We start from the raw sequence: 26,037 nt of genomic DNA on the forward strand, positions 1-26,037 counted from the left end.
TGGTGGGTCCCGTCGAGCTCAATCCAAGACTATTGGGTATGCCTTACCTATAACACTGACAGGTAGATGTTACTCAAGACATTTCCGCAACCTATAAAAGACCGAGTGCATCGAACCGTTGATTATGCAGGTATTGAAGACCCCACTCGGGAGATATATGGCAAGTGGTGATAGCCCTATCCGTCCTTCGTATCCCTCCATATTCGGCTACGTCATAGAGCTACAGACCAGACTTAGCTTGACAGATAAGTGGAGAGCCGGTGCCCGAAACAATCAATAAAGTTTTACCTTTAACTCAAGTATATTAATTAATCCATAGAAATCCTCTCTAGCCTAATCTTACCATTAGTTGTTGTCCTTGGTTGAATCATGTTTTTAGATTATACATACACGTTCCACATAGTTCGATACTCTTTTGAATACTCTAAGGTGAAGTGCTACAGTGGTATCGGTGCGCTTGCGGATTTATGTGTGACCGTAACAAATACAAACAGTCCTGCGTGTTGACTTGGCTAGTTGGACCAGGTCAATAAGCCACATCAGCAAAAACAGCTAAGGGAGTACAAGTCAAACACAGTTAAGGGAGTCAAATTACACTGACTTTAATAGTTGGATCAAGATAATCCGGTTAAAGGATACGAGTATACGAGAGGACTGAAAGTGGACTTATTCTCAGGAGTAGATGAATAGTACTCGAATTCGGCCCACCACCACTACACCTTGGCCTACTAATAAATACTCCTACAGTATATAAGAGGCAAAAGAAAAGAAAAGGAATCCGACTCGAGCGGGGTGAGGATCTAAAGAAAACCCTAGCGGCGGCGATTGGTGCGGCGGGAGGCGGCCATGTCCCCCAAACCGAGGAAATCGGTGGCGGCCTTGAGCGGTCCCAAATCGTCGCCGGCGAGGTCGACTCGGTCCAAATCGAAGCCGGATTCTGATATCGCCGAGCACGACGACAGTCCCAAATCGTCGTCCGGGAGGTTGACTCGCTCCAGAGCAAAGGCGATTGAACAGGTGGGGAATCGGACTGTGGAGGAGTCGGCGGGAGTGTCTTCGAACAAGAAGAAGAGAAGGATTGAGGAGGAGACGGCGGGGGAGTCGCCGGCGACGGGGGCTCCGGAGGGGCATGGCACCTTGGCGTCCCGGCCACTCCCGCCGACCCACCCGCCGCCTACACCCCGCGTCAGAAAAAGCTCCTGCATCGTCCGGCTCGAAGGTTTTAGCTTTCGATCCCCTCCCCACCACTGTTAATTTCTTCTACTTTCAATTTTTTGTATACCTATCATTATTAACCATGTTAATTTCTCCCCATTTCTCTTCTTCAGTTGCTCGACTTCAGAAGCTAACTCTCCGGCGCGATAAGAAAGATGATCCCTCCACCGCGGCCGCTTTGCCTACCCCCTCCGACAAGAACATGGTGTTGGGCATGTCTCGCTCAATTGTCCGCGTTTCATCCCCACCTTCTGGTAATTTACTCCATCCGTCCCAAAAATATGGACACATCTTAGTACAAGTTTGGAGGCATGTTCAGATTTTACTGCCTGAATCTACTGTATTTACTGCTAACTTAGCTACTAAGTGAGCCATGTGCTAGGCTGTTAGCATGCCACGTGTGGTTAATTGCGTTGTTTTACGCATTCCCTATCTAGCATTACATCAGAAAATCATGCTGCATCTCCACATGGGAATTACCGTGGATTTTGTGCTAAACTAGCTGCAGATGTTAAGGGAAAAGCCGGTGATATAAAAGAAAGCTACCGAGATAGACATGTGTAGTCCAACAACAAATGGAAATATGTGTTGTTTAGTGTATTTAGTAGCCCGATACAAAATATGTATTTATCGGCTCCTAGCTATGTAGCTACCTGCTAATCAACTGAATGTTTTTCAGAGGGAAAATTGATCTCTCCGCGCACCGGATTCGTCATCAGTTGGGATGGAGCCACCAAGCGTGCTATGATCGTCACGCTCTTCACTTACTTCAAGAAGAAGCCGCATGAGCCCCAACCCGAGGTGCATGACTTAGCTAATCCCCATGTTACCATCATCTGAGTTCCATTACTGTTCTTGTTAAGTAGGGGCTAACCCAATTGCTAAAAATGACTTTTCATGCATGCTAATTTCTTTAATTTCTTGGTGCAAGTGTAGAACACCGATTTCCATTAGGCAATCCCCATGTTTCTATCAATCCGAGTTCCATTACCATTTTTGATAAGTATAGTATGGTCAAGTGATTGCTAGCCGTAGCTGGGCTGCCGTGCATTTGCTTTGTGTGAATTTTACTGTGCCCTCTGATTTCAATTCTCAAACATTATCATTGTCAAATTGATGGCCTTTTCTTGTATATCCTTAGCATGAGTTCCGTCTCTTGTGCTTAAGATGAGTAACCATTAACCTTTCTTTTTCTTGCATTGCCTTCTCTCTCTATCTTTCAGCTGCAGGTTCATCTTCCAGATAAGTCTATTGTGCAGGGACGGTTGATATTCATGAATCGCCACTACAATCTCTCCATCTTGGAGATCACGTCTGACCTACCATTGCAGGTCCCTGCTTTTGGGTCCGCCCCAAAGTATGGCCAGAAAATTCTTGCCTTGTCTCGGGATGAAAATATGTCCCTGGTGGCGAGGCGTGGAGCAATCACGTGGTCGGATGGTTCTTTCATGTGGAGAAACCATTACATGTTTGTGGATTGTGATGTTCCTGAGGTACTGATACATTTACCTTTTCTTCACACTTGCTATTTGTTTTACCTTCTACTTAGTGGTATTTATTTATTTTTTAATTAATGCAGGGTGGTGTAGGAGGGCCTGTGGTTGACAGCTGTGGTAGTTCCATTGCTATGGTATACAGAGCCGGCCCTGGTGCAGTTATCATTTCAATCTCAATTATTTGCACCTTCTTTGAGATGTGGAAGCAATTCAGGTATATACTATTTTTCCATCAGTATTAAAATATACTACAGATTGAATCAAAATCGAGCAATTTCTATGTGGCACGTAAACCCACTAATCACGATATATTCTTATTAATTGAATGTTTATGGATAAATCTTTTATATCTATGTTATTAGCGATTTTAAAAGCCAATGCTGAAAAAACTACGAAAAAACACCTAAAATCAACTTAAAATTAAGTTTTAAAATTCAATTTGCTAAATAATAAACATGGCCTACAAAGTGGTTGGTGCGCCAACATGCACGCTCATTTTCTCCTAATAGACTAAGTCAATCTTATCTGTAGCGCTCATTTTCTACTATAGACTAAATCCATCATATCTGTACGCTCATTGTCTACTAATTGACTGAATCCATCTTATTTGTAGCTGTGTTGCCCGCCCTGTGTTTGATGTGGATTTAAGAAGTGTGGAACTAGCTGGTGTGTCACTCCGGGAGGAGCTCTCTGTTAAACATAACATCAATGGTGGCTTTATGGTTAAACGCATAGCTGATGATTCTGCTCTTGAGCATCTTGGTGTTAGACAGGGTGACGTGATCTTTTTTGAGGACGAGTGCGGGACTAATTTGCCTGAGGTGAAATGAATTCTTGTCTCAAGTAATAGTTTAATATAAATCAATATTTGTCAAAAAATGTGTTGTGATTTCTATTTTTAAAATTCTGGAACAGATCGAAGATTATCTCCTATCTCTTGGTTGGAGATACCTGCAGGGGATGAAGTCGATGGTTCTCAAGGTCTGATATTACACAATAACAAAAAATACCACTATTTTTTTAAAAAAAGGGGTAAAAGAATAATTAACAGAACTGCCTTTCTTGTGTAGTTGCTAGTACATGACATTGAAGGTCCATGTAAGGAGACAATTACCTTGCCCTTAGAGTTTTCTGTCGATTCAGGAAAGGTAAACTTCTCTAATCTATTGTACAATTGCCCATGTTTGCTTGTTTTAATCCATTGACAAATGTGTTGAATTTTAGGTAGCCCGATGGAGGATGGCTTGAAGATGTACAGCAAGACTGAAGTTACCTAGAGATGATAATTTTGTGAATGTTAGTTACTTGAATGTTCTTTGACATGATCTTCTGTCGGGCGTTTAACCTAGGACTTACCTAATTTTGGCTGGCTGAGCTATGCTAATTAATTTAAACGACTGTCAGATTCAGCCCGATTGGTCCCTTTTGAACGAAGTTTGATATTCATGTCCCCACATTGTTGCCTGTATCTCGTGCTATCTATACAATGTTGCCTAGCAGCCTAGTAGCATATCTCATGCCATCTGCTCCATTGTTTTTCGCATGCTTTTTAAACTGCTAAATGTTGCATTTTTTGCAAAAAAAACATCTTACAGGAAAGTGTTTCAAACAAATCATATTGATTCATTTTTAAGCTAATATTTAATTAATCATATGTTAATGACTTGCTTTATTATGCATGCGCGTGTGAGAGATCCCAACTGTTCCAAACGAACGCGGCAACTTGGTAACTTGCCCCTATGGTTGTTCCACAAACCTGCATTGCAATGTTTTGCTGATGTTTCAGCATGAATACTAGTAATGACATTCACATGATGTGTATTGATGTTCAGTTCGGCTGCTTTGATGAACAGACTGATTCGGGTAAATTGTAGGTCATTGTTGGATATTTTGGATTATATATGCATATTACCAATATATTTGTACAGTTATTTGTAAGATTTCAGAGAAGCTGCACAGGACTGTACCGTGGAGGATAATGGGGATAATCTGAGGTGCATGATAATCTCAGCCCTGCTCTGATGAGCTTGGAATATGTAGGTAGGATGGAATTAAGTACTGAGAAATTATAAGAGTTGAGGTATGGTCACTGCAGAAGAAACGGGTGATCTCAATAGGTGTTTGCTCGAATTACAGTTGTCTTTTGGATCTTTTGTTGGGGCATTTTTCCCTGGTGCCACCTCAACTTTGCTAAATTTTGCCAATATATCGTTGATATATCAGTATAATTTACTTAGTGTCACTCCCTCCGTTTTATACTAAAGACATTTTTGGTTTGATCTATGTCAAACTTATTAAAGTTTGATCAAGTTTAAAGAAAGAAATAACATCTACAAGACCAAATTTGTTCCAGTAAATCCATCATTGAATATGTTTTTATAGTATATTTGTGTTATGTTGAAAATGTTGCTATATTTTCTGTGAACTTTGTCAAACTTAAAAAAAATGACTAGACAATCCCAAAATGACTTACAATATGAAAATGGGGAGTAAAATAACAAAAGAATAAAGGCGTAGTCAACAACAGATTTAAAATAATATTCACCAGAGTATTGAATTTACGGCGCACTTCAAATTGATTTGGATACTATCCGATTGGCGCCTTTCAATGAGAGGGGAGAGAGAGGAGTTTGCAATAATACGAGGAGAGAGACGAGGATGATGACTTAAAAAAATTTGAGGTGCTGAGAGTAAAGGAGTTAAGTCAGACTTTACGGACCTTTAAAGACCCGTCTAAAAAAATATATTTTCTCATGTTGCGGTTTAAGAGATCCACATAGAAAAATAGACTTATTTTTGCATATGGTTTTTTAAGAGGTCCGTTTACGAAAATAAATTTTTGCTTGGGTCCTTAAGAAGCCATATGCGAAAATAGAGATTGATTTTTATAGGCACAATTAGTTACGGTGTGCTGCAATGTATAGGGGCCCTCGTAAAAATAAATTGGTTATGTAGTAGTGAACGAACGATCAAACGTCGTGATTGAAATTCGAACGGCTGCTTGTATATATAAGAAACGAAATAAATAAACAATTGGAATCAAGATGTTGGTACATGAATCGTAGGTCTAGGCATCAGTAATACGGCCATGTATATCACCTGGAGCTAGTAGACATTTATTTATTTTCAGTTTGCCAAACACACAGTAGTACCGTGAGTTCTAAGATCACATCTAAAATTTATAAATTTTTTATCCATCGTTTAATTGTTATATACTCCATCCGTCCATAAAAAATTAAACTAGTACACATCCAGTATTACGAATCTGGATATATCTCTATTCAGATTTATTATACTAGAATATGTCACATCCCGTTCTAGATTTATTTTTTTTAACGGGAGGAGTAGTATTTTAAAATTTTGATATAATAATATGTTAAACTGGTTAACGGTGTGATTTTATGAACTTTAAAACCACAATACCTATATAGCTACATGTCACGTACTAAAATCCCTATAATTTTATACAACTTAGATAATAATAGGTGTGATTTTATAAAATTTGTTAAAAAAAAATAAAAGGAATCCGATATGAGTGGGACGAAGATATACGAGCTTGTTAACTTTGTTGATATTTATATCCTTACCATTTTTTTTAATTATTACAAACCAAACATACTCTTACCAATACTACCTTACTAAATTAAATTAATAATCTAGAAGTTTCTAATCTTAAAAATTCTACTAAATTGTCAGGGTTACGGGTCAGGCATACCCTCTACCCCTCGATATACGTCATGTATCGACATGGCATATCCACGTGTACACGAATAGATCTTTTGGCATCTAAGGAAACTCTTCGTGAAATCAATGGACGGGGAGAGACCTTCTCGGACAAGAATTGGGTTACCTACGTATCGTGTCAGGTCTGGTATGTTCGAGTCCTACTCGGAGAGCACCCAACCTGCGGTATAAAAGGGACCCCCCGGGGAGGGCATAGATCATCGAATCTCAGAGTCAACATAACCCACACAGCCTATGAAGTCGGAGCCTGCAAGGAGCCAAGTCGACGAGAGCTAGTCGAATCATCTCGACTACAATCTCGCCGAATCCCCCGAGTTCCGTCTTTTCCTTTGTAATCTGTGTTTTCCACCATATAATCCCATATCAACTGGATTAGGGCTATTACCTATCAAGGGGCCTGAACCAGTATAATTCTCGTCTTTTGGTTGCTTGATGTCGTACTACGTAGATCCTTATACCAGCGTACCCCAATACCCTCTATATCCGGTCTACGGGTATCCCCCGTCGACAGTGGCGCGCCAGGTAGGGGGACTTGGTATTCAAGGTTCTACTACTATGCCATCAAGCTTCGTCGACAACAACGCCAACACCAGCTCCGCTCAAGTTCTTCCTACCTCAACAATGCTGGTATGGACTCAAGTCGGCGAAATCGTCTACCCGGTTTACACCACAATGCCGATCTCAACCGGTCCCCCAATGACTGGGAACGAGAACGCGGTGGCTACGAACCAAGACGCCTCCACGTCGAAAAATCCACCCGTTGAAACGGAGAACGGATTACCGACTACATCCAAGTTCGTGAAGGATTCTGATGCGGCCAGGCCTTGTCCCTCCGACACAAACCGCGGGCCAGCAAAGATGACTTCCGAAACTATCAGGTCTTGGTGTCCTATTCATAAAACCAAGAAACATACTCTTCAAGATTACTGGGTATTCGTCAACGCTCGTGCTGAAATCCGCGCCTGCAAAGAACGTGGGATCCAGCGTACTTCTCCAACTCGGAACGTCTATTGTCCTATCCATAAGACAAAGAATCACGACCTCTCGAGTTGCAAAATTCTACTCGGCGCCATGAAAACTCCGTCTCCTAAGTCATACGTCCCCATCCGGGATAACAGCAAGGAACAAGGAGCGACTCCAGCCCTAGATCGGTTCGTTGGGGTAATCGATCTCAATCCCCATGAACCATCTGTTTTACATCTCCTCGAAGACTATGGGTCATCAACGTCAGACGCGGCGCGGGAGGTGTTGGCTATCGATGACGTTGGCACGTCAGCACAAGCCAATGCGGTGGCGGCGAATCAATCGACTACCCCAGCCCAACACATCAGGGCTGTTCAAGCCATACTGAGGGAAACACCTTACGATCCCGTTCTGAACAACGACCTCGAGCGTTGGACGGAACGAGTACGGGCATCGGTGACTAACCTCAGCAATGCGTTCGAAGAAGCCATCACCGCAGCACAACAAAACCGATCGCCAGTCGGCGACGCTAACGGTGAAAGTCCAGAACGGAGGGAATCACCTCGACAAGCTACCCCTCCACCTCGTGGCACTGGCGATCTTCGAGATCAAATCAACGGACGCCGAGAAGCACGACGCACACGGGATGACGCGAACCACTCCCGGCGTCATGTCTCCTCACGACGCCATGATCGAGGAAGTCGCCCAAAAGAGAACCGAGACCATGACGATCGCGATCGGCGAGGGCCAGACAACACTGGTCACGGCCGTCGCCGTAACGACGAAGATGAAGGAGATCAGCGTCGAGACAACAACGAGAGATGAAGACAAGATTCCCGAGATCCAGGTCGTCACCCTCGTAATCGCACGCCGGAACCAAGCGACCCATCGTCATCATCGTCATCATCCGCGTCCTCTTCATCGTCAGACCGACATCCACGAAGGTCATGCGACCACCGACAACCCACCGCTCCAAGCGCTGGGTGTAGGGCTTTCGGTCGTTCCCTACGTGATGTCCGATGGCCTGAGAGATTCCGACCTAGAGTTATTGAAAAGTATGATGGGAGCACCGACCCGGAAGAATTCCTTCAAGTCTACTCGACAATGCTTTATGCCGCTGGAGCAGATGCCAATGCATTGGCAAACTATTTACCAACCGCGTTGAAGGGTTCTGCACGTTCGTGGCTGATGCATCTCCCCCCTACTCAATTTCTTCGTGGTCAGACCTGTGGCATCAGTTTGTCGCCAATTTCCAAGGAACATACAAGCGTCACGCGATCGAAGACGATCTTCACGCGTTAACACAGAACTCAAGTGAATCTTTGAGGGAATACGTTAGGCGCTTTAACGAGTGCAGGAACACCATCCCCGAGATCACTGACGCTTCTGTAATTCGCGCCTTCAAGTCTGGTGTCAGAGATCGCTACACTACCCAGGAGTTGGCAACAAGGCGCATCACAACTACTCGAAGATTATTCGAGATCGTTGAAAGATGTGCCCACGTCGATGACGCACTAAGACGCAAGAACGACAAACCGAAGACTGGGGGAGAGAAGAAGTCAGCCGCAGACACATCTGAGTCGAGCAAGAAGAAAAATCGCAAAAACGGGAAAAGGAAAGCTCAAGCGGAAGTCCTCGCAGCAGAATACGCGAACCCTCCCAAGCGCCCGGACCCACAAGGCAGCGACACAAAGAAATCATGGTGCCCCATACACAAAACAGATAGACATTCTCTGGAGGATTGCTTTGTTTTCAAAAAGTCGCTCGAGAAGCACATGGCATTTGAAACTAAACACAATAATTAATACTATCAAAATTTGAATCTGCTAAAATTTACTATCATTAAATTTGGTATCACCTACTACTCCGTCCTGGAAAAAATAAATTCTAGTTACGAACCTGGATACACGTGTCTAAATTCGTAGATAGGATTGGTCTTTTTTCTGGGACAGAGGGTATACATTTGACAGATGTAATTATAGTATAATTGTAAAATAATTACACTGTAATTTGCATGTAACTACAATGTAACTTGTATGTAATTTAAAAAAATCTCTCCGTAACATGCTATTTCGGTGAAATAGAAGGTCGTGGGAACGAATCCTCTCATAAATACGTGCTCTGACTTTTTTCCTTCCTCACTTGCACAAATCTTGAAACAAAATCTAACGGATGAAAGTTATATACAAGTTACATTGTGCTACACTATGTAATGTAATTACATCTGTCAAATTTTTAAAAGAAAATTTACCGATAAATATATAGTAAAATTGTTAAATTTTGGTGTGGTTGAAAATCTATTATCTATTATAAAAATTAAATATGTTTCCGCGGTCCGTCATCCATATTTGAGTCGCTTATAAAAATTGAAGATGTTTCCGTGGTTCGTTATCTGTGTTTGAGTCGGTTTTAATTTTATGTTTTGGTTTTAATCTATATCTCTACGGTATTTGTACGGTATTTGTGTATGGGTCGGTTTTTAAGTTCGTTTGCTTTTGGTAATACATAAGGAATCATACTCATATAAGAAATCTGTTTAAAAAAACTCATATGCTAACTTAAGACGATCGGACTTCCTGTAGATCATGATTTTCTAAAAATATACTCCCTTCGTTTTTAATAGATGACGCCGTTGACTTTTTCTCACATGTTTGACCATTCGTCTTATTCAAAAATTTTATGCAAATATATAAGATATAAATCACACTTAAAGTACTATGAGTAATAAAACAACTCATAACAAAATAAATTATAATTACATAAATTTTTTGAATAAGACGAATGGTCAAACATGTGAGAAAAAATCAAACATGTGAGAAAAAGTCAACGGCGTCATCTATTAAAAAACGGAGGTAATATATATCCAAGCGAACGTACAGTACTCCAAATTTCATCCTAACTAAACTATATACTCCCTCCGTATTTTAATGTATGACGCCGTTGACTTTTTGATAAATGTTTGACCTTTCATCTTATTCAAAAAATTTATATAATTATAATTTATTTTATTGTGATTTGATTTATCATGAAATGTTCTTTAAGCATGACATAAGTATTTTTATATTTACATAAAAATTTTGAATAAGACGAGTAGTCAAACGTTGATTAAAAAAGTCAAACGGAGGGAGTACTATACATTAGTAATAAATATAGTAGTAATAAGATTGAAATATACTTCGCATTTTTCTAGTAGCTAAAAAGTGAAGAAAAAAAAAACGCGCGGCGGCGGCGGCGATTGGTGCGGCGGGAGGCGGACATGCCCCCCAAATCGTCGCCGGCGATGTCGGCACGGTCGAAATCAACGCCGGATTCCGATCTCCGCTCGCACGACGGCATTCCCAATCCCGGATCGTGGTCGGGGAGGTTGACTCGCTCCCGAGCAAAGCAGATTGGACTGGTTCTTCCGATTCAGGCGGTGGAATCGCCGGGAATCTCTTCCAACAACAACAAGAAGAGAAGGATCGAGGAGGAGACGGCGGGGGAGTCGCGGGCGACAGTGATTCCGACGACGACGACGACGGGGGAGCCTGGTACCTTGGCACGCCGGCCGATCCACCCGCCGCAGCCGCACTCCACCGCACCGCGCATCGGCAGAGAAAGCTCCTGGATCGCCCAGCGCAAAGGTTTTCTTGAGCTTTCGATCCATCCATCCCCACCACTGTTTCTTCCCCAATTTTTTTGAGTACCTATATTTTTTTTCTCTTCTTCATCTTCTTCAGTTGATCGACTTCGGAAGGCAACTCTCCGGGATGCGGAAGACGAGCCCTCCACCGCGGCCGCCATGCCCACCCCCTCTGACAAGAAGATGGTGTTGGGCATGTCTCGCTCAATCGTCCGTGTTTCATCTCCACCGACTGGTAATTAACATCTACTTCTAATTCAACTGAGTCAACCCACTTTACTGTCTGATAGATTGATCGATCTACTTATGCAGTCAAAATCAGAAAATTATTGCTGCTCTCTACTCCCATGGTAACCATGGATGTAGTGCTAATCTAGTCATCGATCAAACTTAATTAGCTGTAGGCGAGATAGACAATGTCTAGTTCGAATTGCAACGAAAGGGAAAATATGTATTTAGTAGTAGCCCGATACAAAATATGAATTTATATCAACTTCTAGCTATGTATGTAGCTACCTGCTAATCAACCGGATGTTTTTCAGAGGGAAAATTTATCTCTCCTCTCACCGGCACCGTCATCAGTTGGGATGGAGCCACCAAGCGTGCTATGATCCTCACGATCTACTCCACTGACTTCAAGAGTAAGCCGCATGAGCCCCAACCCGAGGTGCAGGCTTCTTTTCCTGCAGCTTCTGTATATATATACTGTGGCTTCTATATGTGTGTAATCTGTTATTATTAACCATCATGTTCAATTCAGTTTCTATAAATGACTCTTACAATGCCTGTATATTTCTTTAAATTTCTTGGGGCATGTGCAGGACACCGATTTCCATTAGCTAATCCCCATGTTTCTATCATCCGAGTTCCATTATTGTTCTTGTTAAGTAGGGGCAAACCCAATTGCTAAAAATGACTCTTCATGCCTGCCAGTTTCTTTAATTTCTTGGTCCAAGTGTAGAACACCGATTTCCATTAGCTAATCCCCATGTTTCTATCATCCGAGTTCCATTGCCATTTTTATTAAGTATGGTCAAGTAATTGCTAACGGTAGCTGGGCTGCCGTGCATTTGCTTTGTGCGAACTTTACTCAGCCCTCTGATTTCAATTCTCAAACATTTTCATTGTCAGGCCTTTTCTTGTATATCCTTAGTATTAATTCTGTTTCTTGTGCTTAAAATGAGTAACAATATGGCATTAACCTTTTTTTTCTCCCATTGCCTGCTCTCTCTATCTTTCAGCTATGGGTTCATCTCCCAGATAAGTCTATCGTGCAGGGACGGTTGATATTCGTGAATCGCCACTACAGTCTTGCCATCTTGGAGATCACGTCTGACCTACCATTGCAGGTCCCCACTTTTGGGTCAGCAGCAAAGTATGGCCAAGAAATTCTTGCCTTGTCTCGGGATGAAAATATGTCCCTGGTGGCGAGGCGTGGAGCAATCACCTGGTCGGATGGTTCTTTGATGTGGAGAAACCATTACATGTTTCTGGATTGTGATGTTCCTGAGGTAAATACCTTTTCTTCACACTTGCTATTTATTTTACCTTCTACTTAGTGGTATTTATTTATTTTTTTAATTAATGCAGGGTGGTGAAGGAGGGCCTGTGGTTGACTACTGTGGTAGTATCATTGCTGTAGTATACAGAGACGGCCCTTGTGCAGCAATCATTTCAATCTCAATTATTCATGCCTTGTATGAGATGTGGGAGCAATTTAGGTATATACTCTTTCTCCATCAGTATTAAATTTCTTTATTCCATCAGTACTAAAATGTACCGCCGTTTGAATCAAAATCGAAGAAATTAACTTCATTACGATAATATTGTATGTTTAAATGCCAAAAGAAAATTGGAAGCAAGGATTATGTTGCAACCATTGAAAAATATTTGGATAAAACCACTACACTACATACGGGTATAGTAGTAGCCTGTATGAAGAAAACAATAAACAGGGAACTAGATGAGCAGTGTAAGTAGTAGCATGTAATTTCACTACAAAATGATGGATAGAAATTGGCAATCTAAGACATTTGTTTTAGGATATGTATTTCCTCCTAATACAGATTATGTTATGTACATGTGAAACTATCTATATTATGGAAATGGCACTAACTTTTTAGATGTCATTTTCCCATAATATCGTCTTGAGCAATTTCTCAAAGTTAAAAAGTTTATCTAGCACGTAAACCCACTAATCACGATATATTCTTATTAGTTTTATGGATAAATCTTTTATATCTATGTTATTAGCGGTTCGAAAAAGCAAATGCTGGAAAGTAATCCATGATTAAAAAATACCTAAAATCAATTAAAATTAAGTCTTAAAATTCAATTTGCTAAATAATATACAAGGGCTATAAAGTGGTCGGCGCACCAACATGCGCACTCATTTTCTACTAATAGAGTAAATCCATCTTATCACTAGCACTCATTTTCTTCTAATAGACTAAATCCATCTTATTTGTAGCTGTGTTGCCCGCCCTGTGTTTGACATGGATTTAAAAAGTGTGGAACTAGCTAGTTTCTCACTCCGGGAGGAGCTCTCTCTGAAACATAACATCGAAGGTGGCTTTATTGTTGAACACATAGCCAATGATTCTGCTCTTGAAAATCTCGGTGTTAGACGGGGTGACGTGATCTTTTTTGAGGATAAGTGCGGGACTATGTTGCCTGAGGTGAAATGAATTCTTGTCTCAAGTAATCAATATTATGCAAGAATAATACAAATGTGTTGTGATTTCTATTTTTAAAATTCGTGAACAGATAGAAGATTATCTCCTTCATCTTGGTCGGAGATACCTGGGTGAGAAGAGGTCGATGGTTCTCAAGGTCTGATATTATATAATAACAAAAAATATTACTTATTTATTTTACAAAATTGGGGAAAAATAATTAGCAAAATTACTTTTCTTGTGTAGTTGGAAGTACATGACATTGAAGGTACATGCAAGGAGACAATTACCTTACCCTTAGAATTTAAAGTCAGCTCAGGAAAGGTAAACTTCTCTAAACTATTGTACAATTGTTCTACTTTGCTTGTTTTAATACCTAGATTTTACCCCTTAAGCAGCGATAAATGTGTTGAATTTTAGGTTGCCTGACGGAGGATGGCTTGAGGATGTACAGCAAGACTGAAGTTACCTGGAGAGGATAATTTAGTGAATGTTATGTAATTCGAGTGTTCTTTGACTTGATGACTTCTGTCGGGGCGTTTAACCTAGGATGTTACCTAATTTTGGCTGAACTGCTAATATTCATATGAACGACTGTCATATATATTCAGCCCGATTGGTCCTTTTTGAACGAAGTTTGGTGTTCATGTCCCCGTGTTCTTGCCTGTATCTCTTGCCACCTATACAATGTTGCCTAGTAGTATATCTCATGCCATCTACTCCATTGTTTTCCACGTGCATGCTTTTCAAACCGCTAAACGTTGTGTTTTTTGCACAAAAAAAAATCTGTAGGAAAGCTGTTTATAACAAATGCGTAATTACTTGCTCTGTTTTGCGTGTGTGGGGGAGAAGATCGCAACCGTTCCAGAAGAAAGCAGCCTATAAACTTGGTAACTTGCCCCTCTGACTGTCACCATTGCAATGTTTTGCTGCATGTTTCAGCATGAATACTAATAGTCAATTCATTGATGTTCATTTCAGCTGCTTTGATGAACAGAGACTGATTCAAGTAAATTGTATGTTATTGTTAGATATTTTGGATTATATATGCATATTGCCAATATATTTGAACAGTTAACTGTAAGATTTCAGAGAAGCTGTACAGAAACTGTACTGTGCAGGATAATGGGGAAGATTTGAGGTGCATGATAAAAAAAAAACTGAAAAATGACTTCAATTGACTGATCTAAGATTAAGATGATGTAAACCTATATAGCCAAACTCTCAGCCCTGCTTTGATGAGCTTGGAATATGTAGGTACGATGGAAAGTAGTGAGAAATTTCAAGAGTTGAGAATTTGGTCAAGGCAGAAGAAACGGGTGATATCCTACTTGCTCGACTTACTGTTGTCTTTTGGATCTTTTGTTGGGGCATTCTTCCCTGGTGTCACCTAAACTTTGCTGAATTCTGCCAATACATATCGGTATAATTCACTAAGTGTCACTCCCTCTGTTTTATACTACAAGACATTTTCGGTTTGATACTTTGATATATGTCAAACTTATTAAAGTTTGACCAAGTTTACAGAAAGAAATAAAATCTACAATACCAAATTAGTTTCATTAAATCCACCATTGAATATGTTTTTATAGTGTATTTTTATTATGTTGAAAATGTTACTTTATTTTTCTATAAACTGTCAGACTTAAAAAGTTTGATTATAGGACAAACCCAAAACGACTTATAATATGGAAAAGGTGAGTAAAAAAAACACAAAAGAAGAAAGTCATAGTCAACAACAGATTTAAAAGAATGTTCAACAGAGTACTGAATTTACGGCGCACTTGAAATTGATTTGGATACTACCATATCAAATCTATCCGATTGGCGCCTTTCAATGAAAATTGATGTCCATGCCTGTATCTCATGCCATCTTGTACCTCCAAAGCTTCATCAGCAGCGCATATCATCTGCTTGTCGGAAGCTTCTCACCATGAAGGAATGCATTTATCAGCATAAGCCCTTCAGCAGGTTTGTTGAGGGGAACCAGGTGACCTGCCCCTCTGACAGTCACCATTGTCATTCCATGGTACTCCACAAACCTCCCAGCAACCTGCAAATTGAAATATTTTGCTCCATGTTTCAGCATGTATACAAGTCAAATCACATGATGTATTGATGTTCAGTTCAGCTTCTGGTTTGCAGACCTGCTTGTCAAGGTACCAAGATTGCCAATCGGTCTTGATCGGTAGGCCGAGTGCTTCCACGCAGTACCGAGAACTGATAACCGGGACCCTGCCGTCAGCATCACCGCTGCTTTGATGAACAGAGACTGATTCAGGTAAATTGTAGGGCATTGTTGCATATTTTTTATGTAGATGCATATTACTACCAATATATTTGAACAGTAATTTCAAGGTTTCAGAGAAACTGTACAAGAACTGTAGTATGGAGGATAATGGGGAAGATCTGAGGTGAATGATAAAAAAAACTGAAAAATGGATTTAATTGAACAGGTCTAAGATTAAGATGAGGCAAACCTGTAGAGCCAAACTCTCAGCCCTGCTTTGATGAGCTTGGAGTATATAGGTAGGATGGAAAGTACTGAGAAATTGTAAGAGTTGAGGATTTGGTCACTGCAAAAAGAAATGGATGAGCTCAGCTTCCTGTCAAGCTAAAAGAATTAATGGCTAATACATTGAAATATAAAACTGAAAAATCTTTGGGCTAATTCACCTGCAAACTTGCCACTTCCCTGGAAGCAGTCCACTGGCATTTGCATGGAATGCTTCTTGCACATCATGCTTATTGAAGTAGTCCTCAGCATAGGATGAGTAGCATGGATCATAGCCTGAAAACATCTTGATTCTCCACCTGAATTGTTCCTGTCAAAACACAGAAATGCATGAATTTCAGAAGAGGGTCCAGAATGAAACTTTATCCTTTTTTTTGCATATGGATCAGTTTTACCTGGTTATTTGCGAAGAATGCACGATCAGGTGAAGATGCTGAAGTACTGTTTAGAAGGCACTTTGGGGCATAAATGTTGTATATATCTATCTGATTGTACTGACTGAAGATTATGTTCATTGCAGCATTGCAATCGTCAGTCCAGTTGGAGTTCTTGAAGTTGCAAGTTTTCTTGATGCGCTCGTAAACTTGATCCGACACAATTGCATGGCTCCAGGCATACTCAGCCAAACCTTTTGAATCATAGTAATCATCGGTGAGAGGGTTGCCTACCTGCAAGCAGATTTTTTGACTGTTATGTTCATGCAGGAACCAATTTTATGAGTTTAGGATGGTTTAAATGGAAGTTAATCGTGTTCCAATTGGGTGTTCCTGTGAGCATTACAACTGAGAAACTATTGTTCAAAATACTCCCTCCGTTTCAAATTACTTGTCGTTTTAGTTTTGTCCTAAGTCGAATATACCTAACTTTGACCATCAATTTCTGTAAATTCATATAGTTTAAGAACATGTGAATTATATATTATGAAAGTATTTCTTTTGTTCAATCTAAAAACATAAATCTTATGAGTAAAAGTTTATGGCGTAAGTTGTAAGGAATGTTTGACTTAAGACAAAGCTAAAATGACAAGCAATATGAAACGGTGAGAGTAAACAGTTCTTTCTACTTTCTAAGTTTGTATATGGTTTCTTATACATGAGCACATTTCACATAAAAGAACTTTTTGGCAAAACCATAACAATAATTACTGAAAGCAATTCAAGAAATTCTCACAATGAACCCCTTGAGGTTGATATATGTGCTGGCCCTTTTGTCTTTGTTCCTCTCATAGACAAGGTCAGCAAGTTGGGGCACATAGTGACCTGTATAACAGGGACATTGCACAGGAAAAGTTCAGATTGAGATTCATCTTGCATGATGTGCAGAACAAAAGCTTTTTTTGCAGAGCATCTTCTGGTCCACAGCATGTGGATTGTGAAAGAAGCCCAATGTAGCCCGTGAACCTACCACTGATGCTTTGGTCATTCTTTCAGGGACATATGTTCAGAGATCTAATGGACCAATATTACAATCCAAAAACTCAAACTTTGTTTCAAGCAGAGAAAATCTATCAGTTCGGATGGCATCGGTATAATTTCTGTCCTCAATACATAAATGCAAGTAACAACTGAAATCATTCTACCTTTTGTTTAAGCAGGTCATCTTTTACTGAATTCTACATAAATTTCTTCTGAATTCTGAACAATCAGATGACTCTGAGAATATTGTACTTCAGGAATATTTGAGAAGGCTGAAACTAAACCTTATATTATTTTAGAGACTTGGTTCCTGATCTGACACTTTCACCATTAAAAGTATGATCTTTTGTTTGCTTGCTAAGGGGATGATTGCTGAACTAAGAGCTGTCATGAACTCATGATAGGTGTCAGCTAGTTCTATAAAGTCAGTGATGATTTTTTTCTTCAGTGGAAGTTCTGGTTTCAGATAAGATGGTGACACTAACATAATTCGATACATACAATCCTTGAGATATTGTGAAAGCAAACGATAAGAAAATTTTGGTCAAGGATTGGGATGCTGCCTTCCATTTTGATTAGATAACTGGAATCTTGAAAGGAAGGCATCTTGGACATGTTTACATCCACATGAGAACAAATGAGAAAAATGTCTCACACCAGATTTTGTAATATGTTGCGGTTAGGAAATCTTTTAATTTCTTGATGAAAATGAAGAATTCTGAATGTTAGACCATACAAAACTGATTAGAAAATTTACCGGTTTCATTTCTGAAATGAGTTTACCTGCATAGCTCTCCCCTGAGATGTAGAACTCATTGTCCTTGTACTGAGGAAATCTCTTGAACCAGTTCACCAGGAAACTATAAGCATCCTCAGCTGCAACAAAAAAAAAAAGGATGCCACAAAATTACACTTCTAATCATTATTACAAGGCAATCGAAATTCAGATCACCTGTAGATGGCCAAGCAAACTAGAGTATCATTTTACAATCAGCTTAATTACCTACAAAATCATCATTAAGATTGGAGAGGTCAGAGGATGTGTTGGTGTAGGAGAAGCCGACCCCAACAGGAGACTCCAAGAACAGGAGGTTAGCCTCTGGCAAAGACCAATTTTATAGCACAAAAAAAATGTTTTCAGAATTATACTAAAGACAAATGTCAGTGATGTTAAGCATGAAAAATATTTAAATAATTCAGGAATTAAAGGAAACAAAATAAACTCTGCACCTTTGTTCCAGCCATACTGGTTGAACTCTAGTGCTGCTCCTTGTCTTGCAACTCTGAGAGGCCCTAGCTCTGATGCAGCACCATAGCCAATGGAAGAGCAACCAGGTCCTGACAAAACCAAGAACAAAATTAACAAACCATTTAGAAAAAAAAATATTCCTAATTAACCATCAAGAAAGAACATAAATGTTGCATGCAACAATCATTTATTTATTTATATTTATGCAATATGATCAGTTGAAAGAAAAAAAATCAATAAGCAGCTCTTCAGAAGTTCAGATTAACCAATGATCACAAATTTAACCTGAAACCTCATCTCAAAACTAAACAAACATAAACGACAAGTACTCCACAGAACAAATACCCAAGAGAAAATATCTGAATTTTTCATATCGCACACACAAAAGAACAAACAGAAACTGTAGTTTTTACTAGGAGTAATTACTTACTTAACTAACAGAATTTTTAACCGATTAACATTTAACAGAGCTTTTACTGCAGCAAATTCTTTTTTTTTAGAAAAAAAAAAAGCAGAAGCGATCGAGACCTCCATTGAGCCAGAGGAGCAGCGGCTTCTTCTCCGGCGCCGGCGACGCCTGCGCCTCGAAGAACCAGTAGAACAGCGCCCTGCCGTGCCGCTCGTCGACGCCGACGTAGCCGGCGAACTGCGACACGGCGGGGCTCGCCGGCTGCCCCGGGAGCCGCGCCACCCTGTCAGCCTCCTGCTCGCCGCCGCCGCCGCCGCCGCCGGTCGCCGCCATTGACGAGCTGAAGCACAGGAGGAGGAGAAGACAAGAGACATCTCGCCGCCTCGCCGCCGCCGCCGCCGCCACCGCCATTGCTAACCCGTGGTGCCGAGCTCTAGCTATAGCTCACTGTTGCGCCGTGTGCAGCAGCAGCAGCAGCGTCGCCATGGATGGAAATGGAGGAGGAGAAGAAAAGGTGAAAAGTGGTGCGATTCTTGGTGAATTATTGCGAGCTTGGAGCTTCTCGTTTGGTGTTCTTGGAGGACTCGGATAAATATATCTATCTATCTATATATCCATCGTCCATGGTGAAGAAAAAAAAAAGAGATTATGTTAATTTTGTAGTGTGATTGACTGATAAATTGACAGCATGAGAAGGATGGAAAGCGAAACTGATTGACATTAGAGGCAGTTTGTTTGGCTTCTCTAGTAATTCCATGGGAGTTAGAAATTAGAGATGACTCAGTTACCTATCTCTCTCATTGTCTATTAAAAGTCTGTTTTTCACAGGTACCATATTTATTATTTTTTGAACATGCGTGCCAATATTCCTGTAGTGTCTACTTAGGTAGTTAGGCTGCGTTCCGCACATAAAGAGCTAAAGTTTCCTTTTCCACACACTTTCAAATTACTCTTATTACTTCCTCCATTCCAAAATATTGTAATTTAGGATGTAATTTGTTCCTACTATAATAAATCTAGATATCTGTCCAGATCCGGGTTGCAATATTTTGAGATGGAGGTGATATCACTTTTTCTTTGACGAGGTAATATCACTTTAGTTGAAAGTTCAACCTCCATGACATTGTAAAGAAAACGATAGAAAATCTATTGCTATCATATAATTAATATATACTTTCAGTGTCATGTATACCAGGGTGGATTTATGGCACCTTTGATTTGTAGAAAAAATGTAGGAATTTTGGAGGATTTCAATCCTATGGAAAAAAAAATCCTACGAAGGTCTTTGAAACAAAGGATTGAATCCTATCCAATCCTTTAAAATTTCTATGGAATGGGTAATCTTATGCATATTTTGGAGGAAAGTTAGCAAGAGGTCTAACCTCTTGGAACATTTCCTCTGAGTCTATCTATCTCTCCCATCAGATTCCTATGTTTTTTCTGTGGTCCAATCAAACGGCCATTCCTGTGTTTTTCCTGTGTTTTACAAATTCTCTGTTTTACAATTGTATTCCTATCAGAATCCTGTGTTTTTTCATTCCTGCGATTCAAATGAGCCCTTACTGTATGACAAGTGGGGTCCTTGCCTACTTTTAGTGTCATGTATACCAGGGTGGATTTAGTGTATGACAAGTGGGGTCCTTGCCTCTCGTCAAATTTTACTTTGTACTCCCTCCGTCCCAAAAAAAAAGACAAACCCTGGTTTCCGTGCCCAATTTTTGACCGTCCGTCTTATTTAAAAAATTATGAAAAAAAATTAAAAAGACAAGTCACACATAAAGTATTAATCATGTTTTATCATCTAACAACAATAAAAATACGAATTATAAAAAAATTTCATATAAGACGGACAGTCAAAGTTGGACACGCAAACCCAGGGTTTGTTTTTTTTTTGGGACGGAGGGAGTATATTGTACCCGACGTCACGTGTGTATGTCATATACTCATATGGCCTTCAGTCTGCCTAACTTCTTCGCTCGTTTCATTATTCACGTTTCGCGATTGTGGCACCGTGCATCTACTCCCATCTCCTCTCCAGTTGAAACGGGAATCAGTCAAGATTAGATAGGAAATTAAATTAAAAGAGTGGAAATTATATATTGAATCTTCCCCAAATTTTTCAGTGTGAATTAATATTGCGAGTTGGAGTTTTTGGTTTGGACTGGTATACATCTTGGAGGACTTGCATATATAAATCTATCCATCCATCCATGGTGAAAAAATAGTTTTAACTTTTGTACTCTAGTAGTTTTTGCAGGCCTGCAAAATTGACAGCGTGACAACGATGGAAAACGAAAACGATATGATAGCGTAGGAGTTATTTTGACATTAGACAACAATGTGCGTAGGTAATTCCATAGGAGATGTTTTTGACATTGGACAAAATTGTGCATAGCTAGGTAATTCCATACGAGTTATTTATAGATGACTCAGTTACTCTCTCTCTCTCTCTCTCTCTCTCTCTCTCTCTCTCTCTCTCTACTAAAACAGTATTTTATAGGTAAAGCATTTTATTCTATATAAATTTTAGTATATGACATTTATTTTCTAGGGACTTCTGCAAAAATCGCACTTGAATCTCTTATAATCTCTAAGAGGAAAATAATTGGCCCAAACGTAAACAAAATGATAGAAAATCTCTCTTGTTATCATACTTTCAGGATGTACACTCTCAAATTTTTCTAGTGAATAGCATAGTCTTAATATAAAACCATATTTTGATGAATGAACACAAAGTTACAGATATTATTATACGATAGTTATAAAAAAAATATACTCAAAATTCTTTAAGTATCCTAGTGGAGAAAATGAACTTCTATTTAACTTAAAAGTTATTGTATTGCACCGTGTTGATATTACATTTAATTAAAAATTAAAAATGTAACAGGAACAAAAAAAATTAAAAATGTAATTCCAAATTTCCAATTATATAAATGCATAAAAGGAAAAAAGATCAAATTTGTTGTGCTAAAATAAAAAATGGAAGACGGGCCAATAGAGGAGTGACTCGATGGTTGGACTTTTGCATATTTTGACATCACTGAGCTATATTAATTGAGAATTAGTCTAATTTAGCTCCCTCAACTATTGTACTCGTCGAATCGTATCCCTCAATTGCAAAATCAGGTACAGAGACTCGCTCAACTATGAAAACTGGATCAAGGGATGACGGTGTTGAGACGGAGAGGCCTCTCCGAGCTACAAGAACGATGGTGGATAGGCGAACGTGCTCCGAGGGGCTCACCGTGGCCACCTCCCATACTGCTTGGCTTGGTTGGGAGTAAAAGAGAAGAAAGAGAGGGTAGAAGAAGAGTGGGCGTTGACATGTGAGTTCTACGGTAGCCTATGCTGATCAGCAAGTCTGACCACGGTCAACCTGTTTTGTCTTCCCAAACCACCGAAATAGTCAATTTGCACCGGTTTTTAGTCATAAGATACAATACATCCAGTTTTATAGTTAAGGGACACAATTCGAAAAGGGATACGATTTTGCACTGGTTTTGATAATCAGACCCTGATTAGCAACACTGATATCCTGAAATGAAGTGACAAATCATCATAGATATGCAGAACATACTGATAGCAGTAGGAACGTAAGACTGCATTGCAGATTTCAGGCAAGCGTCAGACGGAGTAATATGTGCATACACTGGGGATAAAACATTGTATATACTGTAGGAGACAGGCATCCTGTATCCACTATAGCAAGTAGTATAAGTTTTCTACTAAGGTGTTGTTCGAAACTCACGTAAATGAAGATGAAGATTAATTGTTTTATATAAATCGAGGTGGTATTAACATATAATTAATTGAGTTTTAATTATTACAAAGTAGAAAAATATATTTATCTGATATTTTAGAGCAACTTTCATATAGAAATTTTTCACGAAACGCACTATTTAGCAGTTTAAAAAACGTGCCACGAATATCCAAATTTTCATTCAACTTTTATTGAAGAAAAGAACAAGACCTAACTCTTAAAAAAAGGACTTCTACTAGTAAGGTCCCGTTATTTTCTAATGAAGATAAAGATTTTATCTCAGTTTCCGTTACCACCTTTTTTAAAGTATAAAACGATATGTTTCGTGCAGAAAATTTCTATATAAAAGTTGATTTAAAATATCAAATATATTATTTTTTAAGTTTGTAATAATTAAAACTCAATTAATCACGTATTAATGGAATTCTAGTTTTATGTGCCCGCTTTTAATCTTCATCTTGAGAAGATTAATCCAACGGGGCCTAATGGGAAACATACAGTATATGGAAACAAAGCCAGAATACATTACCGTCCTAGTAGTATATCCACATGTGACTACGTTCATGAAGCAGCTAGCTTGGGATTGCATTGCATATATTGTTCTTCACTTCTTCTGTTCTGTTGCATGGAGAAGCAGAAATCAGAGAGTAGTAGTGCACAGCAGCGGTCAGCCGGTCACACGCTCGTGTCTGCTGTCACATGATCTGTATGTGCTTGCTCTCTATTTCCTGAATACTGATGTATCTGAATATACACCCTCCATTCCAAAATAATTTCATTTTTATATATCTCATATACACCAATACAAAATGAAAAGGACCAGATATCCTCACTTTCTCAAATTCCAATGCAATTATCTCTTTCTTTATCACTTTCTAATGCAGTTATTCTCTATTTTTGCAAACTCCAATATAATGTTACTCAAAAATAAACTTATCTTTGGACAAACGGGAGGAATAAAAAATAAGCACCATCTCATTATGGATTCCATCCAATCAACCCCATGAATGTCCAAAATGATGGGGGATGGGTAGTAAACTAGTAATTGACTCATCAATCATACCAATTGGCCCAAATAGGCCCAATAGAAAAGTGACTCGACTGGGCTTTGTTGTTTGGCCCAAGTAATTACTTTGGAGTCTTGCACTCATGAAAGGCCCATATCGAGCATCAAGCTTTAGGTGTAGAAATTGCAGAATCAAAATTAACAAACATTTTTAGCACAATCTTTGCGTGCCTTCAACACATTCAATATTGTGATATACAGATTTTTCACAACCAAACAATGTCACATGTTTGCTTTAAGAATGTCTACGTTTGTGAAATATTTGCGACTGACCCTCGTCGAAAGTGAGATGAGAATCTTGCCACAAATATTAGTCTCTCCGATCTAAAATAAGCTCATTTTATCCATCCTATACATACCAATACAAAATAAAAAATAGAATATCCTCACTTTATCAAGTCTCAATGTAATTATTTACTATTCTCAATATATTTATCTCATACTTTTACAAATTCTGATACAATTGCTCAAAATGAACCTCTTTTGAGATAAACGGAAGGAAAAAAATGAACTTATTATTCTAGAAAGGGAGTATGTGGCAAGACTGTAGGTAAGGGTGTGTTTGGTTGCAAGCCACACTTTGCCACAGTTTGCCACGCCTAAGGTTATGCAAATTTGACAGGTGTTTGATTGTAGCCACAGTTGTGGCAAGATTCCCCTTCAACAAATTGGGTCCCACGTGTCAATGGCTCAAAAAAGTGTGGCAAGATTCCCTTAGGCTTAGTAAGTTGTGGCTAACAATTTGATCACCTCACCTTAGGCAAGGTGTGGCAACTTTTGTTGGCAAGTAATGGTAAAGTGTGGCTGGGAACAAACAGCCCCTAAGACTTGAGCCCTGTTGAGAAAAAAAAAATCCTAACTTCGTCACTGGACTTAACATAAATAAACAATGTAGAAATGAGGTCATGTAAAAAAAGTGATGCGTTGAAACTATGTGTGCCGGCAACGAATAGATAAGATTAAGAACATCTCCTGCCTTCTAATTGATTTACTTTATTTCTTATTAATTGGCATAACTAATCTGTAGTGCGATGACGCTGCTCACGTTCTCTGATCATCAGCATTGTCGTCCCGCTTTATGAAAAATAAATATAAAGAAATACAGATGCTGCTTATATATGTAACTAATTCATAAGAAGATAGTTTAAGTAGAGTATTTTCTTTCTGGTATCCATGTTCCAGTCTAAAAGGCGACACGACCACGTATGCATTTCCTACGTCTACCAATTAATCTCCAAGTTTCTTCTTCTTGACCTAATTAAAAAAAAGTTGGAATCTTAATATAAAATTGTGCATGACTCATGTAGCCTTTGAAGTTTGAACTTTGGTCTTTGTTCACACTTTGGCAGAAATAATTAAGGATGCATAAATTAAGAAGGGAATGAGATTAAGCAAAAGTAGTTAGCCGCCATGCATGCATGTAGCATATAGCTTTGTGCATCTCCACATAAGCATATACCTTCATGTTAATTAAGAAGTACATATTTTAAGCAGCTTATTTATCTTGCCCATTTTAAAAGATTCTTTACATGGAAATTCAAACGTACCTCAAAACAGTCTCCAATAATTAACGAAACTTAAGTTTTGATGTGAGGAAATAGTTAATCCTCTATAAAAAAAATAGACGTATAGAGAATTTCAAACAAATTTGACTCGAGGGGGTATTGTTGATTGTTGATTGACTCTTGGTTTAAGGCCACTGTTAATATATGCATACTATTTTGTTGAGATTGAAACGATACGATTATTGTTCATGCAAGTTGTAAAGTTTTTATTGAGAGAGGGGGTAGAGATTAGCTAGATAGAGATTCTAAAAGTGTCCACTGTTAATTGTATTATTGAATCAATGAAAAGATGTGGTCTAAGTCACGTGCATGCACATATAATTGTTAATCGTGCCGTGCGTGA

The 26,037-nt window shown here is 39.3% G+C and overlaps 3 protein-coding genes across 4 annotated transcripts; 2 read left to right on the plus strand and 1 right to left on the minus strand.

Moving 5' to 3' along the window:
• The first annotated feature begins 780 nt into the window (after positions 1–780).
• Positions 781–4,221, plus strand: LOC4337871 (uncharacterized). The gene is made up of 9 exons (XM_015785367.3): positions 781–1,219; positions 1,329–1,469; positions 1,895–2,016; positions 2,439–2,708; positions 2,795–2,925; positions 3,325–3,532; positions 3,627–3,692; positions 3,782–3,859; positions 3,936–4,221. The coding sequence occupies exons 1-9, from the start codon at positions 847–849 to the stop codon at positions 3,957–3,959; spliced, it is 1,413 nt and encodes a 470-aa protein (XP_015640853.1). The 5' UTR covers positions 781–846; the 3' UTR covers positions 3,960–4,221.
• A 6,375-nt stretch (positions 4,222–10,596) lies between these two features.
• LOC4337872 (uncharacterized) lies at positions 10,597–14,350 on the plus strand. 2 transcript variants are annotated; one of them, XM_066310392.1, is made up of 9 exons: positions 10,597–11,041; positions 11,138–11,275; positions 11,583–11,707; positions 12,282–12,551; positions 12,631–12,761; positions 13,511–13,718; positions 13,807–13,872; positions 13,962–14,039; positions 14,114–14,350. In XM_066310392.1, exons 1-9 carry the CDS (start codon positions 10,675–10,677, stop codon positions 14,117–14,119), a joined length of 1,389 nt encoding a protein of 462 aa, XP_066166489.1. In that variant the 5' UTR covers positions 10,597–10,674; the 3' UTR covers positions 14,120–14,350. The 2 variants fall into 2 exon arrangements, with proteins under 2 accessions (XP_066166489.1, XP_015640560.1); XM_015785074.3 differs by having other exon boundaries at positions 14,136–14,350.
• A 1,094-nt stretch (positions 14,351–15,444) lies between these two features.
• LOC4337873 (serine carboxypeptidase-like 26) lies at positions 15,445–19,913 on the minus strand. Its single transcript, XM_015785073.3, has 10 exons — positions 19,423–19,913; positions 18,876–18,983; positions 18,649–18,744; positions 18,429–18,521; positions 17,401–17,489; positions 16,626–16,898; positions 16,392–16,540; positions 16,196–16,291; positions 15,863–15,968; positions 15,445–15,768 (listed from the first exon to the last, which is right to left on the minus strand). Exons 1-10 carry the CDS (start codon positions 19,712–19,714, stop codon positions 15,622–15,624), a joined length of 1,449 nt encoding a protein of 482 aa, XP_015640559.1. The 5' UTR covers positions 19,715–19,913; the 3' UTR covers positions 15,445–15,621.
• Positions 19,914–26,037: the final 6,124 nt, after the last annotated feature.

This window comes from Oryza sativa, chromosome 5 (genome assembly GCF_034140825.1).
Source record: "Oryza sativa Japonica Group chromosome 5, ASM3414082v1".
NCBI classification, from domain to species: domain Eukaryota; kingdom Viridiplantae; phylum Streptophyta; class Magnoliopsida; order Poales; family Poaceae; genus Oryza; species Oryza sativa.

Coding starts and splice junctions, on each gene's coding strand:
- LOC4337871 (XM_015785367.3), top strand. CDS start 847: ATGTCCCCCAAACCGAGGAAATCGGTGGCGGCCTTGAGCGGTCCCAAA. Junction 1,470..1,894: donor CGTTTCATCCCCACCTTCTG/GTAATTTACTCC, acceptor AATGTTTTTCAG/AGGGAAAATTGATCTCTCCG. Junction 3,693..3,781: donor TGAAGTCGATGGTTCTCAAG/GTCTGATATTAC, acceptor TTTCTTGTGTAG/TTGCTAGTACATGACATTGA.
- LOC4337872 (XM_015785074.3), top strand. CDS start 10,675: ATGCCCCCCAAATCGTCGCCGGCGATGTCGGCACGGTCGAAATCAACG. Junction 12,552..12,630: donor TGGATTGTGATGTTCCTGAG/GTAAATACCTTT, acceptor TAATTAATGCAG/GGTGGTGAAGGAGGGCCTGT. Junction 13,719..13,806: donor GCGGGACTATGTTGCCTGAG/GTGAAATGAATT, acceptor ATTCGTGAACAG/ATAGAAGATTATCTCCTTCA.
- LOC4337873 (XM_015785073.3), bottom strand. CDS start 19,714: ATGGCGGTGGCGGCGGCGGCGGCGGCGAGGCGGCGAGATGTCTCTTGT. Junction 18,522..18,648: donor TCTTAATGATGATTTTGTAG/GTAATTAAGCTG, acceptor TTTTTGTTGCAG/CTGAGGATGCTTATAGTTTC. Junction 16,541..16,625: donor CATTCTTCGCAAATAACCAG/GTAAAACTGATC, acceptor GTGTTTTGACAG/GAACAATTCAGGTGGAGAAT.